This window comes from Vipera ursinii (genome assembly GCF_947247035.1).
Source record: "Vipera ursinii genome assembly, chromosome: 2".
Taxonomy (NCBI): domain Eukaryota; kingdom Metazoa; phylum Chordata; class Lepidosauria; order Squamata; family Viperidae; genus Vipera; species Vipera ursinii.
This window is the reverse complement of record NC_139513.1, coordinates 143,597,979-143,614,405: the sequence shown is the minus strand read 5'-3', so window position 1 is coordinate 143,614,405 and position 16,427 is coordinate 143,597,979. Positions and strand designations below refer to the sequence as shown.

At 41.9% G+C, this 16,427-nt stretch overlaps 1 protein-coding gene across 1 annotated transcript in view; it reads right to left on the bottom strand.

Annotated features, from left to right (window-relative positions):
* Nucleotides 1–11,289: 11,289 nt before the first annotated feature.
* Nucleotides 11,290–16,427, bottom strand: part of DGKE (diacylglycerol kinase epsilon) — a 29,177-nt gene continuing 24,039 nt past the window's right edge. The window contains exons 11-12 of the mRNA XM_083353649.1: nucleotides 13,576–13,687; nucleotides 11,290–12,231 (exon numbers count right to left, since the gene is read on the bottom strand). Of these exons, the coding sequence (XP_083209775.1) occupies nucleotides 12,040–12,231; nucleotides 13,576–13,687 (304 nt within the window). The 3' untranslated portion in view covers nucleotides 11,290–12,039. The remainder of the gene's footprint in view (nucleotides 12,232–13,575; nucleotides 13,688–16,427) is intronic.

Here is a 16,427-nt window from a genome sequence, read left to right as displayed (position 1 = left end):
CAACTCTAGGGGCCGGTACTCATCTCCGTTTCAAAGCCGAAGAGCCAGCACTTGTCCGAGGACGTCTCCGTGGTCATGTGGCCGGCATGACTAGATGCCAAAGGCGCACGGAACGCTGTTACCTTCCCACTGTAGTGGTCCCTATTTTTCTACTTGCATTTTTACGTGCTTTCGAACTGCTAGGTTGGCAGAAGCTGGGATGAGTAACAGGCGCTCACTCTGTTGCACGGCACTCGGGATTCGACCCGCCAAACTGCCGATCTTCTGATTGACAAGCTCAGCGTCCTAACCCACTGAGCCACCGCGTCCCTTAAAGTATTCCTTATAATAGCTTATTTGTAATTTTTTTTAAAAAAAAATATTGTTAGAAGTGGCTGTTCTTAATACTGAAAAACAATATAAAATTATTTGGGGGAAAAAAAAGTTTTCCTGACGAGACAACACGAGAGTCAAGGGTTTGTGCAAGTACTCTCAGATGTTTTGAAGGGTTTTGTTAAAAGCAGATCTTGTGACAGTAGTTAAACCTATGAAGTCAGAGCAAATGTAAACTGAGATGCAGACCAGAACCATTTTCTCAATATCAAAGAAGAAAAATCTACTTGAACAAGTAAATCAATTGGGAAAATCAAACATTCAGCTAACTTCACCTACAAAATAAATGTTATATAATATCATCGAATAGCAGCTGCGTGTGTGCGTGTGTGTGAAAGCTCAGGATCCCAGTTTGCTTGTGTACTGAATGATCAAACGTATTTTTTCTTGCACATGCTGAATCCCCAAATGGAGATACGGAAAGGAAAAGATGTACAAGAATATTTTCAAATGGCTTAACAGGATTCTGACATGGCTTTCGGTTTCTTTCATTTTAAATAGAAATACAAAATTAATAAAGCAGATGACTGCACTCAGAAGACATTAACCCTGATAGAAAAAAATGATAGATTTCCACTCAAGGAAAGCTATGTAAACGAGAAACAAAAAGATCCACAGGCTACACCAGAGTGAGGTATTTGGGATACTTATAAGTGGTAGAGTTATGTAGTTCAGATGGTCCCTTCATTAGAGACCTTCCCCTAATTTCCACGATGACGGCAGCTCAAAAAAAAAAAAAAGATCACCAGTGTGAGAATCAGGTATCTGACCACAAAGGTGGTTATCTACATGAAAGCTGACATCAAAAATATTTCCATACCAACTTAACGTTGTCATAATTAATCAACCAGTCCTGCTTCTACAGCAGCAATTGTTAAGAGATCTCTAATAATGTCTCATGGAGAATCAGGGTAATAAGCAACTTATTGTCAAAATATTAGAAATTCCGTCGTAATGGACAGACTTATAGGAGGAAATGAAACTGGAACAAGCGACTGGGAGTATATGATTTTATGTTCTCTCTACACATTTCATTTGCTTGTTTTTATTTCTTCATTTGATTTATATTCCACTTTTCCACTGGAGAATACCCAAGGGAAGATACTCTTGTAAACCAGCAAAATATAGTTAATCACAGATTAGGAAGAGAAACCTGGATGGCTTTTTAGCTAATGTTCACTACCAGTTGCCACTGAGCTTTGCTGGTTGGGCTGCAAAGCACTGTACTTCAGCCTCTTCTGGTGGACCAATAGCTTCCCCACACTTGCCATACAGTTTCTGATAACAGTTCAGTAAGGTAGTCACCCACAGCAAAGTATTCCCTTACTGCATATGCAAGATGGCTATCCTTCCTTTTGCTTCAGCACAATGACTGAGCACGCAAGAACATGCGATGCCTCCTTAGAAAGTGCCAGGTAATTCCAACATCCTAGCTTAGATAGCCCCCAGCAAAGCAACACAATTCTAATAGGACCACAACTGCCTCTTCAACCTAAAGACGGGTAGTGAGAATGGCAGAGACTGCAGATACAGTGCTAAGTGTATCTTATTTCCCAATTAATCCACCTACAAAACAGGAGCTTTCAAGCACTCCAGACATTCCTTCCTTATAGGCTACAGTCACTTCCACCTATTCTTTTTGAGGTTGATTGTCCATATTCTCTTTAAGCTAACTATTAACAGTATTTTGTTTTACAATGCAAACTAAACATGCAGACCAGTCACACACATTAGATTCTATATAGATTTGTATTCAACAAGAAAAAAACCTCCGTATTAGGCAAGATTTCCAAAACCCAAAATGAAATCTGAAATAGATGCAATAATTGCAGAAAAGAAACACACCCTGATAGAGCTTCCTTTAAAAAAACAAACCCAATATGGTGATTTTTTTTTAAAATGAACAGACACATATGTTGCCAACCCTCACCTGGGAATTTGTGCTTCACATAGAACTTCAGCCATTAAGCCACCAGACGTAAGTCAAGGACTTACGTATATTAATGATAAAGTCCAGCCCCTAAGTTAAAATATGTTGCCTGGCCCTGCGTTGTACTTGCCAAGACGACAAATCGGGAGCCAACAGAGTTCCTGTAGAAACACAGAAGACCCAAGCCCAGATGCTACCTGAATGGGAAGGGCAAACTGCGATGTGAAAAGCATCCAGGAGCAAAAGCAGGGCCTGACACTGGGGCAAAAGATGGAGAGAAGCCAGCCAACTCCACAGACAACAGAGCACCTTAAATCCGAATTTCAAATCAGGAACTTTTGTGCAGACAGTTAAGTTACATATCACCCCTAGTTCGTTTAATTAATGGACTTCTTCCACTTGCTCAAGGAAAAGCAAACTGCCTTAGGAAAGTGGTAAAAATGTGTATGAAGTTCTGTACTACAAAGGAGCAAGAGGGAGGAAACCAATTTAAGTGAAAGCTGGAACTGTGTAGTTGGACACACATGGCTGGGTCAACTGGTCAACTACAATGGTTGGGCTGTAGTTCATTGACCGGTGCTCGAACTACTTCCTCCAGAAACAAGTCACTTAGACTCTCCAATAGTTAAGTTTTCAGCTCAGAATTTGTTCTGTTAACAATTTGGCTGACCTAAATTGTAAGAGAACAAACTGTTGTATGCCACCCAGAGTTACTTTCCGTGAGATGGGCAGCCATGTAACACATTTGATTAATAAGTAACCATTAAGAAGAGAAAGGAGGGAGGAATGCATACAATGCCATACAAGAACATCAAGGCTGGCTTAACCTCCTCTTTGTGTTCAGATGTGCAACGACACTCTCCACTTAACAGTGTGGGCAGAGAAGGATGCTACCTAGTGACTGCTTTATTAATGAGCAACCTTTATACCCTGCCCCAATCAACTGACTACAAGACCAAGGATCACTGACACAGATGAAAGTGTATTATGAAACCAAGGATCATGGGTGGGAGTAACTATGACTCTCTTAAATGTTTAATTGCGTGGCCTGGGCACCTCCTCGTGATGATCACTGGGGAAGGCACGGGTGTGATCTTGTCTCCCCTGTGCTCAAACTAAGACCCAGGCCACTCCCCTGCTGGGTTAATCACCTTGCAGGAGTTAGATGCTGGTTATGACAAGATCGAAGAAGCGCTTGGCCTCTCTGGACCCCAAAACTTCAGCAGTAAAGATAGGACAGCAGGAGCCACAGAAGCTCCTTTGGACAGTTCTAGTTCCAGTCATTTCATGTGCTCCTGGAGGCTCCAACTTCCATCACAGGGGAGCCTCAGTATGCACAAATACCACAGACACACAACCAATGTTCAGCGCTGAGCGGGTTGCTGCACTGACCTTGAAGTGTTTGAACTGGTCCCTGGAAGACGATGAGACTGACGCCACACCGATCTTTATTGGGATGGCTGGGGTGTTAAAGAAGGAACTTTATGCCCTTCTGGTTCCACATTTCCTGGGAGATTCCTATGAAGCTATCAAGAAGCATCTTCAAATTATTAAGTGCCTCAGGTTCCACCACACTGCCTGAGATTGTGCAGCAGCAAGAGGCATTTTGCTCCCTTGCAAGCAGAATTAATAAGCCATGCATGCTAAATTCCATCGTTGTTACTACTAAAGCGGAGGTTTGAACTGAGTGGAGGAATGCTCTCACTCATTCCATCGATGGAAAAGAGTTGAGTGTTGCTGATGTGGACCGAGCCAGTCACGACTGGCTGTTGCACTCTAGGTGTTCCTTTGCCCATTTCTATGGGGCATCCAGTTGAGGGGCAGTCTACTTGCCACCAAATCCAGGAGTACGCACGGCATCTGTCATCAGGTGCTTGACAGGTGTTGCAGAGGTGCCTGCCAAACCCCTGAAACTCTTAACCACATTCTGCAAGTTTGTGAGATAATTCACAATGTGAGATGTGCTGGGTCATAATTGTATCCTTCGTCAGCTAGAACAATTTTTGCAACCAGATGGGAGTCCACTTGTAGGTTGAGACCATCATACCATCTGGGCCTTCCTTTATTAAACTTGACTTAGTTGTGAAGGGACCCCAACAACTGTGAATCCTGGACATTTCAATAGTCTCCGGCTACTGACTAAGGAGTCCTGGGATTTGAAAATTGCTAAATACAGCTATGCAGATTGTGTCAAAGATCTCCTAAATTGGGCAGACTCTTCTCCTCAGGTGTACCAAGTACTGGTCATTATTTCTAATCGGGGACTGTTATATACAATCTGTCTGTGGCGGTCTAATAATAAAAACTAAACTGGGCCTGAGCCGCAAAGACATTATGGTCCTCTGTTCATTAACTAGTAGCGGCTTGCTCCAGTGCTATGATTGTTACACCTGTGGTACTGGCTGATTTGCACTACTATGGACAACCTTGAACTGTTAGGAGTATTCATGGATTATGAATTGCTGTGTGGCGATTGCTCCTGCTAGACTGAGGTACAGTGATTAATTGCTTTAGAGGGTTGGCCTGCAGGGGACGGGATGGATTGTTATTGAACACTCATGATTTCTCACCTGTATCACCAGCCTGACTAAAAACAAAGGTTACCTACTTTATTTATGAACAAGCTTTATATGCTGCCCTAATCAACTGACTACAAGACCAAGGATCATTGCCGTAGGTGAAAGCTGGACTGAGCTCAGTGAACCTTTAAGGATCCAGCCAGTATCATAAGCACTCAGTATCAGTTAACTATGATTCCCTTAAAGGACAAGTTACATGGCCTGAGGCCCCTCTTTATGGCAACTGCCAGAGAAGACACAAGATGGATCTCTGCATCTCTTGTGCCTGAGCCAGGTTTAGGTCACCACAGCCCCCCCAATGCGAGGCCAATCACTTTGCAGGGGATATATTCTGGTCACGTCTAAACAGAAGAAAAAGCTTGGTCCCTCTGGACCAGACATGTCAAACACAAGGCCCGGGGGCCAGATCTGGCCCGCGAAGTGGTTTCATGCGGCCCGCGAAGCCATCCTGGAAACAGTGAGGGAACGGCCCCCATTGCCTTGGCCCTGGCCCAGAGACCCTCCTTCTGCCAGAGACCCTCAGATCTGTCCCACTCCTGCCCAGGCCCCCATAGGCACCCTTGATGCGAACGACGTAGAGCTGGCCATGCGCACCCGGTAGGCCATACGCACTCTAGCCACGCCCACCCAGGCCATACCCACCCAGCCCCCTGAGGGCAACTGCAATGCTGATGCGGCCCTCAATGAAATTGAGTTTGACACCCCTGCTCTGGACCTCAGCAGTAAAGATGATAATGCACAGATGTTCCCTTAGGCCAGGGGTCGGCAACCTCGGCTCTTTTATGACTCGTGGACTTCAACTCCCAGAATTCCTGAGCCAGCTATGCTGGCTCAGGAATTCTGGGAGTTGAAGTCCACAAGTCATAAAAGAGCCGAGGTTGCCGACCCCTGCCTTAGGCCATTCCAATTCCGCCACTTCCAGCTCCAGTCCCTGTGAGGCGATAGTTTCCATTGCAGCGGAGCCTCAGTACACACAAGTTCCACTGACACCCTGTAGAACAGGTAGCTGCCCTGCCATCTAAGTGTCTGCTTTGGTCCCGAAAATGACGAGCCCCTAGGATGCCATGCTGACCATCTTTGGAAAAATGGGATGCTCAAGAAGCTTTTTCCTCTACTGGCTCCCTACTTTTCAGGTCACTTGTCAGAAGCCTGAAGAAGCATTTCCAATTCATCAAATGGGCTCCTCCGTCATTGGCCCCTGCATTCTCAGGTCCTCCTCCTCCTCCTCCTCCACCACCTTCCAACCATCCACTATCTCTAGCAGGCTCAATTCTTAATCCTGTCTCTGAACCTAGTTTCACAGAAATCCACCTTATTAGACTTTGCTGCGCAACATCTTTAAGAATTGAAAATGGGAACTGACACCTTGAAGCTGGATTGCCCATGACCTTCAGTCCGGTAAGCTTAGCCTGCATTGATGTAAGACCTTCTGCAAGAATATGCCCAGTGATGCTTTGCCCATAAATGGAAACCAACCAGTCCAAGAGCACCACCCAACAGTGGAGCCACAAATCCATCCATAGAATGAATTGTGCCATCATCCAACACCTTACATGCTCGAGAAAAAATGTTGCTTCTACCATGCTATCCAGATATTTGAAGAATGTGCCTTGTAGCCCCTTTCCTATTCCACCAGAGATGATGCTTGTGGTCAATCTTTCAGACTCCCAGCACAATCAACAGTGCACAACCCACACACCCATCCGTAATGCTGCGGTCCCTTCTGGATGTCATCACCCCATCAGAAGTCACTGAGGGACATAAGTTCTAGTGCGCATTTAAGGATCCAGCAAATATCTTAAGTACTCAGTGTCTGTTATGTTTTTTTAAAAAAAAACCCTCATTGTTTATGTATTCAAGAGAACATCAGTAAACTCAAATCAATTTATAGATTTTTAAAAGCCTAGTTCATACTACAGAGTCTAAATTTATTTATTATTTATTTATTATTTAAACTTATATACCGCCCTTCTCCCGTAGGACCCAGGGCGGTTCACAAGGCGATTAAAACAATATAACAATACAAAAGTTAATAACAAATTAAAATAAATTAAATTATCCTTAATTAAAATCTAAAACCCTTAACTCTAATTAAAAAAACCCAATTACAATAGGTTAAAAATTAAAAGTTCTCAGTCCTGGCCGGAAAGCTCAAAGAGCCAGGTCAGCTTTTCTCTCTTCTTCATTGAAAAACGTGAGCCAGAATTGTACAATATGCTTACATAGAATTGATTTCTATTTGGTTTGGTCTCTTGATAACTACATGGAATTGATTATGTCTGCTATGGACACAAGATGCTTCTTACAGTTCTAGAAGAATTAAATACTCTAGGTAACAGAAACGAAACAACAAGTTCATTCAACAAATGTACTGTCAAATTACTGTCAACTTATTTTCAAATCCAGACAAACAACAGGATACCCAAGGTCAACATATAGAGGTTAATAAATATGTTTACAAAACAATATAACAATTCAGATAAAGAAAAATGTAACTAATGGTTAGATCTGTATGATTGGCATCATATCCAAGAGCTAGCTAGATGCTCAGAGTTTGTTTCTTGATCTACTGCTGGTAAAAGTGCATAAGCGCATATTTTTTCATATACAGTAGTCCTTGATTTACAACTTCTATTGGGCCTGAAATTCCAGTCGCGAGTCATTGCAGTCATTAAGTGAGATGGCCAGGTATTCTGTACCAGCCTGCTACCGGCCCTGCAGATAAGGCAGGGACAACCCCTTTTACAAGAAGGCAAGAGGCTGGAACTAAGCCTGCCAAATTTATTAACATAAAAACATAAACAGAGCAAAGAGAGCAAACACGAACCATGAAACAGGAACTATTCAAACGGTTGCCTTCAGCAAACCAGCCCTCCCACGCATTCCCCTTTTATACAGTTCAGGGCGTGGCTTCTCTCTGCCTCCTTCCGAGGTGCCCCATTGCCTTCCTCTGTTTACTCCTGATTGACTGCCTCCTGTGTCGGGCGTCCTTGAACAGGGCCAGCTGTGGGTCACCTTCATCCACACTGTCAGGCTCACACAGCTGGGTCTGCGTCGTGACCAGGTGGGAGGGGCCTGGCTGAGGGCTCTCATCAGCAAGCTCTCCAACCCCCTCAGCAACCTCTCCAACACCCCCCTCCTCCTCCTCTGAATCATCCAACCCAAATGCCGAACCCACAGGCTGACCCTGAATCACAACACCAGGTGACCCGCCTTGCTCAATGACCACAATCTCAGTCCTCCCAGTGTGGCGGCAAAGCGACTGCATGGGTCATTAGGTGGATGGATTGAAACATTTGCCTGTCGTGTGCAGAGATCCCAAACATGCGAGCTTCATTTCTTCGGCCCACTTCAGACTTCCTCCCCCCTCTGTGTGCGGAAGGAAACCCCCATGGTAGGCCAGAGAAAGGAAGCCTGGGTCCCCCAAAACCTGAACGTTTTGCCTCTCCCCTGGCATGGCTGCTCTCCTCCCGTGTGCTAGCCTCTCCACCTTTCAGAAACATTGCCTTTGCTAGCTTTCCGGTTAGAAAGGTAGCGAACGTTGATTGGATCGCAGGTCCCGTTATCCCACACCAGAGATGCACCAGCCGGGAACGATGAAGCCTCTACTCCAATGCATCTGGGGAGAGGGCTGTTCAACTGCGTCCTGCCACAATATCGCCGAGACAAATATATAATCAAGAAACCCCACCCAGGTGACCGAAAGAGGTCCTTTCACGGAGCCCCCTGCAGTTCATCTACAAGGGAAAGAGGTCCCTGAGGGAAAAATGGAGCCGGACGCCTCAGAAGCCTCCCAAAACAGCGCCTCATCGTGATGATGCTAAATGAAGTCACATTGCACACTGATTTTTATATTTTTTCTTTACACCATTTCATAATAAAAAGGAACTGCCTTTTTTTTTTAAAAAAAAGAAAGGTAACGAATGTGATTTTTCTGAATAACAGAAAGGCTGGGGGGGAAAAATTAGAAAAATAGAAAGCTAATAACATGATGTATCCGAATGGTAAAAAGAGGCTCTGCTAGCCTTTAAAACAACTGTGAGAAAAACAACAGCTCTTGTGATATTTCTGAGGGTAAAAAAGGCTGGAAAGAGGTTTTTTTTTTTTTAAACTATTCGGAAACACGGTGCTTGCTGTTTTTTCTGGCTGGAAAGCTACGAACCTGATGTTTCTGAATGTCAGAAATGTTAGAAAGAAAGTTAGACATTCAGAATGCAAACTTCTTTTCTGTGGCCCAGTGCTGGAGTTCCCTTCTGCGTGCATGCGGGGTGGGGTGGGGAGGACTCTGGTGCTAGGCTGGAGAAAATCTCGAAGGCCTTTGTTTCTCCGACCCCATGCAGGATTTCCCTTCCACTTCTACCAGAGGAGGGGGAAACCCTTCTGCAGGCGACAGTAGCTTGCAACTGGGTGGCTTCTGCGCTGACTTTCTGAGGAAACCAGAAGGGAAGACATTAAATGATAAATCACATAATCGCAACCTGTCGTTTAGTGCAAACCGATCGCCAACTGCCCGGAATGCTTTCACCTGACTGCAGGGATTGTGCGGCAGCCGTTACGTCAAGGAATGGGTTGTAAGCAATTCTATTTAATAACTCTGAACGGTCATCAAGTGAAGACCTGTAACTCGAGGACTCCCTCTATGCCTTTTTTTTTCAATTATTCCGATTAATGGCAAGAATTTCATAACGGCTTCTGATAAAGCGTAAGAGTGAACAAGGGCATTTTTTATTTTCCTCCAGCAAGGCTGTCACAGAGAACCAATGCAAGAAAAATGCAGACTGGCTGATTTGGCCAGCAATGCTCTGATGTACTGGAGGGCATTTCATCTAGTGCAGGGGTAGTCAACCTTTGGCTCTTTTATGACTCATGGACTTCAACTCCCAGAATTCCTGAGCCAGCCATGCTGAGGGAAAAGGGAGAGGTTTCCATGCTGAGCCATGCTGGCTCAGGAATTCTGGGAGTTGAAGTCCACGAGTCATAAAAGAGCCAAGGTTGCCTACCCCTCTCCTAGTGGCACTGCTTACACCAATTGTTTGTATTTTACTATTATCTTGTGTGGGAGATAGGTTTTCAATATGGATTTTTATATTTTATATCGGTTGCTGTGCTTTTGGTGAGATGGGGGGGGTATATAAAATTAATAAATAAACCATGTATAAACGGAACATAATCAGGGACACAAAAATCCTTTGAATAATATACTTATCCATGTAAACTATTAAAGTAACCATAGTACTATTATAAACACTATGATAATCATCAAGTAGCAAAAGTGGGGAAAAATTGCAATAGTTAACAAAATGGTTCAACACATATACTCTTGCTACCTCTAACAGATGCTGTTGCCCTTGCGTTCACTCAGCTACAGTAATCAAGATTCTCATACTCAACATACCAGTTCATGCATTGGTATAAGTCCCACAAAAATATTTAAACATGCCTGATTTATCAAAACATTGAAATACTTCCCTACCATCAAATAAGTGTATCAAGCTATATAATAGTTTTGAAACATGGTTTTATACTACTCAAATGGCTAGCAAACTTTAAAAGAATTGTTTCACGGGAGAAACCCAAGATTTCCTAAAAGGACAAGAAAAGCAACATTTTCATCAAGGCACAATTTACTAGGACTGTGTTATTTTAGTAGGATCTAGGCATAGAGAATTCCTGATAGACTGTGCCTACAGTAAAGCAATAGCAGCTGCGTACATTAATTTAAGCATGCTCACCTCATTTCTATTTAGATCCAGTGTTCCTTTGAATAAGTACATTCCACTAACAGATTCTTCTAACTTCCCAGCTCATGTAGCCCTTGACCAGCACTTCCAGAGTGTTAGGAGTCCCCCTGGAATAACAGTTACTATACTGGAGGATTAAGGGGGAAATTAGTAAAAATGGTCTTCCTATTCTATTCAAATATCCTGACTGTCCAAAAGCTAGAAATGTTTTGGTTATCAGAAGCCGGCAAGTTTTTTTCCCCCAGTGGCAGGTGCCAGAATATTAAAAACACAGTAATACAAATAGCTGGAATACCACAAAAATCACCTATTCTCGTACATCTCAAAGTTCTAAAATAAGAATGCTGAAATCTCAGTGCATCTGTGTTCTTATCTAAATTCCTGCAAGATCCTGCAAGGTATTTGCTAACTTCCTTACATTTTGCATTCTGGCAGCAGCCTACAATGTCCTATGAGTCTAAAAGTAATCTCCAAAGTTGTATGTTAATTAATGAGTCCTAATTAGAATTGCCGTTTTTATAAATAAATCAGTGTAACAGACATTAGAAACAAAGCACATCGTTAAAAAAAATTCTAAACAGCTAGTACGGAAGCAAGATTAATACTCCAAACGACAAACATTTTCCTATGAGAAAACATTTTATCAGTACTGACTGGATAGGCCACATATAAATCTAGCCCTCACTCTATTAAGGATCACAAAAAAGGTAAGGATATCAGTCAGCGGGGTCTGCGCCTTGTACGTCACCAATAATAATACTTATTCAACAAAGCTGAACTTGAAGTGGACTGTGAACCTAGTGCAGACACAGTTTTTGCCCACAGGGGAGCTCTGTAGTCCTATGAAAAATTTTCTCATACAAATTTCCCCATTTTCACCCTTAAGAGAGCAAAAACCATGGTCCTGGCACTGTGCCATGTTAGGTTCTGAAAGAAAAAGGAATGTATTACCAACAGAGGCGAGGGAGAGAAAAGGAGCAGCTGACTCCGTGTATTATTCCTGATCAGACGGTGCTATGTCTGCACAAGGATAGTCAACCCCCAAGTGGCTTTGTGCAATTAATGGAAGAACTGCCTTCAAGCCTCAAATTACAAACCTGGTAACAATTACTATTACACAGGACAATAACATACTTTTTCAGGGACTGCTAAAGAGTAATCGGTAAACGGTTACCATGAAAGGTTCCTCCACTCTGCTATTTTTTCTATATATATATATATGAAAGCAGGAATGACTGCTGAACTTGGCTCAGATTTTGGGATACACCTCCAAAGTCTAGCTTTTATTATTCCTGTGCCGTTCATAAAAGCAGAGATGGTACAGCCTCTGTGAGAGCCAGGATCATAGTGCAAGGATTTTCAGCAAAAGCCATGCTGAACTACTGTTACTAGTTAACAGGCCAAACTGGATCAAGACCTATGTGTCTTCATCAGTTTGATCTTTAGTCAGTTCCTGTTCAGACACACTGGACACGTCATCGTCTGTCTGTTCACCTGAGTGATAGAGCACCAGTGCGTAGGTCTTGTGAGTAATAGTGATAGTGCAAGGGCCTTGTGCCCAAGGCTCCCCATCCACTTGCATTGGCATCTTTGAATTCTTCAAAATCAACTGAAATCAAAAAACAAAATAGCAGTTTAGTAAGGGTAGAGACTGTGGCATCTGCCAACTGAGTTTTCACACAGAACGCCAATGCCTAAATATATTTAGGTAAAGGTAAAGGTTCCCCCGTTTCAGACTCTAGGGGCTGGTGCTCATCTCTGTTTCAAAGCCGAAGAGCCGCTTGTCCAAGGACGTCTCCATGGTCATGTGGCACACACTAAACAATGTAATTAATTTTCCCCTATTCAGGGGGATAGCCAAACTTGTAGGAGCCTGAACAAATCGCTTTCCCATGGTCTCTTTAGGCTTGCAATCTCTTTTATAATTTATTATTAGAATTTTATCCCGCCTTTATGACTTTGTAGGTAACTTAACGCAATGAACAGACCTAATACTCCTTCTTCCCTCCTCCTATATTTCCCACAACAGCCCTGTGAGGTGGGTTGGGCTGAGAGAGAGAGTGACTGGCCCAAGGTCACTTTTCCTTTGTAACCAATGTAGGAGGAAGGCAGCAACGTGGCAAAAGAGGCTTTCCCAAAGCAAAAACCCAGTCTGCGGCTTGCTTTTCCCTGTGGCGTGAAAATGAAGACTTTTGAGAGCATATTAAAAAAAAAAATCTGGAACAATTTCTAAACTTCTCTGGAGAGAGAAATAAATAGAAGATTTTGGAAAGGGTAGAGTTGAATGAGGCAAGGCTGTGCCCTGAACAACAAACAAGGGAAATGGCAGACAATCATTCATTTTAGAAAATGCTTTGGAAAGTATAAGCATTCAGATGACGTTTTTGTCTTGAGTAAATGACTATGCCTCGGTGTGAAGTAAATATTGTTTGGACTCCTGGAGAAAGTGGACTTCCTTGTGTACCAGCAGAAGAATGTACATTGTTAAGAGAAGACAGTAGGCATGTCCCTTCTTTTTTTTCTTTCTGTACTAGCTTGGCAAGATTTGAGAGTGACAGTCCAAACGAGTTGGCCTAAATTCCTCTGTTGGATATAAGCAGATCATCTACACCAGAAAGTCAATCATGGCACCAAAGGGCATTGTCCGCATTTGCCTCCATATCCACCAAAAATTAATATAAAAAAAAAGTAAGCCCCAATTCCAAAGTGTTTTGTCAAGCACCTGCCCCACAGCTACAATGTCTTCATGCAATACAGTTTCCTGGCTTGGACTATTCCAAAGAGCAAGTAAACTAACGGGCAGTGACGTCATTGTTTAGTGCATCCTATACATATTTAGCATTGGCGTTCTATGACCTGCCTTTTCCCAACACGCTTTCTGTTTCATTATTGGCCTCCGAATAAAAGGTTCAATCCAGAGTATGGAAAACAGCCACAGAGATGTGCAACGTACCCTTACTGTATGGGCCTGTCCCAGCCGGACAGGATTTGCAAGCTTCATTTGAATTTGTGCACAGTGAAATGAGCCATTGACTCCAACAACTTCCAGTAGTCCATCATCATGCCTGAAATAGGACAAGGAAAGTTTATGATCAATAAAGACAACCTGGACCCAAGTGTCAAAAAGGTTATTTGAGTTATCACAGCCCTGCCGTAGTAAGCCCCACCCCTCCCCAGACAGAAAAGATATGCTGAGAAACCCAAGTAGGAAGGTATGGCCGAATTTTCGCATCCCAATCCAACTCCTCAAGCCTCCTCAGGAAAGGAAAGGAGGTAGACAATTGAGATGATGATCTAGAAGATGCTGTCACCTGGCAAGAAAGAGGAAGTGCGAACACTTGGCCAAGAGTTGGGGATGGAACAAATTATTCTGTAGGATCCTTGGGGCCCTCTGAGCTTGTTTTTTTTTTTTGCAGATTTTTCATTATCAAACTAGGTAACATCATCAGTGCTATTCTCTTCTATTGGAACAAATTATTTCTTTTTAATTTGGACTTCCGGTGAAGATGGCCAACTAAGCCTTGAAGGGTTTTTTCCCTAGCTGGCCCTTTTTCAACTTACCAACAGAAGGAACCTGTATTCATTTAGTTTATATTACTCTCTTGGGTTACAGGAAGACCTAGAATCATCCCACAAGATCCGTTGTATTGGGTCTGCAAGTAGCTTCAGGAGCTGTGCTTCAAAGCAGCCTGCATGCTGACAGATGGGGGGCGAGGCAGGGCGGCTTCAATCAGTTCGTTGTTGAAGAAGCAACCCTTTTGGACTTTATTTTTCAAATGGATAGTAACTTGTGCCTTTCATTTCTTAATCATTTTAAAGGAGCATTAATCTTTATTAAACTAAGAGAGCCACAGCCTTTTTGTTATTCCTTTTTGAAGATCTGTGCCATTAAACAACAAGGAAGAAGGCTGCTAGGGCAAGCTAAAATAAAGAAGTGTGGAGTATCTTTTTTAAAAACAAACATGGAGAAATATAAAGATAGAAAGTCGTGGTACTAGTTTATTATTTTGAGTTATTTGTAGCTTGGACTGCTTTGCTGTGGGTAGCTAAAGCATTCTGATTTATGAGTCCTGATTGGCCAGCAATTCTTCAGTAACTTACAAAAAAGCTACTCTTTGACTAAAGAGGGAGTTAAGAAGATGGAGCAAACTATTAGAGATGTCTTTGAAAAATCTTTTTTAAAAAATCCAACAATCCACAGACCAGGTATGTTCCAAGGATGTTTAAAAAACTACTCAAGTTACTTCAGAGATGCAAATATATGTAGAAAGTTACCAAACCACTGAGGCAATTTCAACAGTAGCTGACAATGTAAAAGAATCAATTGCATTTCTGGAATATAAACCTGACACCAATCTTTATTATGATGGTTTAAATATACACCTCCCAATTGAAAGTAGAGTTTCAAGAAAATCTGCAACTTTCAAAATGGCAAATATGAGACTTTTTCTTCATGGACACTAACAAGGTTGATAAATCCGTAAGAAAAAGAGAAGTTTACAACTACTTGATAAACATTCCAGAGAAGAAAAAAAAATGTTATTTCATGAAGATAAGCTGGAAGGAGTGACCTAAATTTAATGAGTCAATTGGATTAGGATGGATTTTTATCGGTCTGATATTTGTAACTGAAAAGAAGTTTTAATATAAAGTGGGTCTGAAAATGCATTTTTCTTTTATATATATATAATGCTTAAGTAATTATTAAAGCTTGTAAAATAGTACTGAAGGTGTATCAGCTTCTGCCAACCTAGCAGTTTGAAAGCACGTAAAAATGCAAGTAGAAAAACAGGGACCACTCTGGTGGGAAGGTAACAGCGTTCCGTGCGCCTTTGGCATCTAGTCATGCCGGCCACATGACCACGGAGACGTCCTCGGACAAGCGTTGGCTCTTCGGCTTTGAAACCGAGATGAGCACCGGCCCCTAGAGTTGGAAACGACTAGCACGCATGTGCGGGGGAACCTTTACCTTTACCAATATATATGTATGTATATATATGTGTGTGTGTGTGTAGTGTGTGTGTGTGTGTATGTATATGTATGTATGTATATGTATGTATGTATATGTATGTATGTATGTATATGTATGTATATGTATGTGTATGTATATGTATGTATGTATGTATGTATATGTATATGTATATGTATATGTATGTATATATATATTGGGGGGGTCGGCTCTGTTTTGACTTTTATTGTTTCTTCCAAGTATAAAATATAAAGGAAAATAGAAATAGGAAGTTAGGGGAAGGAGAAAGAAAAGGGCGAAAGAAAATGTGGGGTACAAGGAGAAAAAGAAAAAAGCATTGACTTCCTACTCTTTTTAGCACAGGAGAAGATAACAACATTAAAGCCTCCACTTTTTACTTTTACACATTAGTATATACTAGCCATTTCTATAACAACAAATCTAATCGGCAAAACCAAAGTCAAAGTTTCATTTTTTTTCATCACCACAAAATCCAATAGCGATTTCCAAATAGAAAACATAATTAAATATATTCTCCTCTTTGAATAGTTTAACCAATTTTGCTTTTTCTTCCTTGCTGTGGAAATAATATATATTTCTATTTTCACTTAAAAATCTTTATAAACTATCACCATTTTTATTAACAAAATTCACTGTGTTCTTTCAGATTCTTTAACCTTAAAGGGGAAAAATACTTTTTTTTAATCTATTTTAAAACAAACTTTTCTTTAAAAACATTTTTAAGATCAAAAAGTTCTAATCTTTTTTAACCTCCCTTTTTAAAGTTCACTTTCAATTAGACTAATAAAGTTCCAACTAGCTTCAATTAACTCACT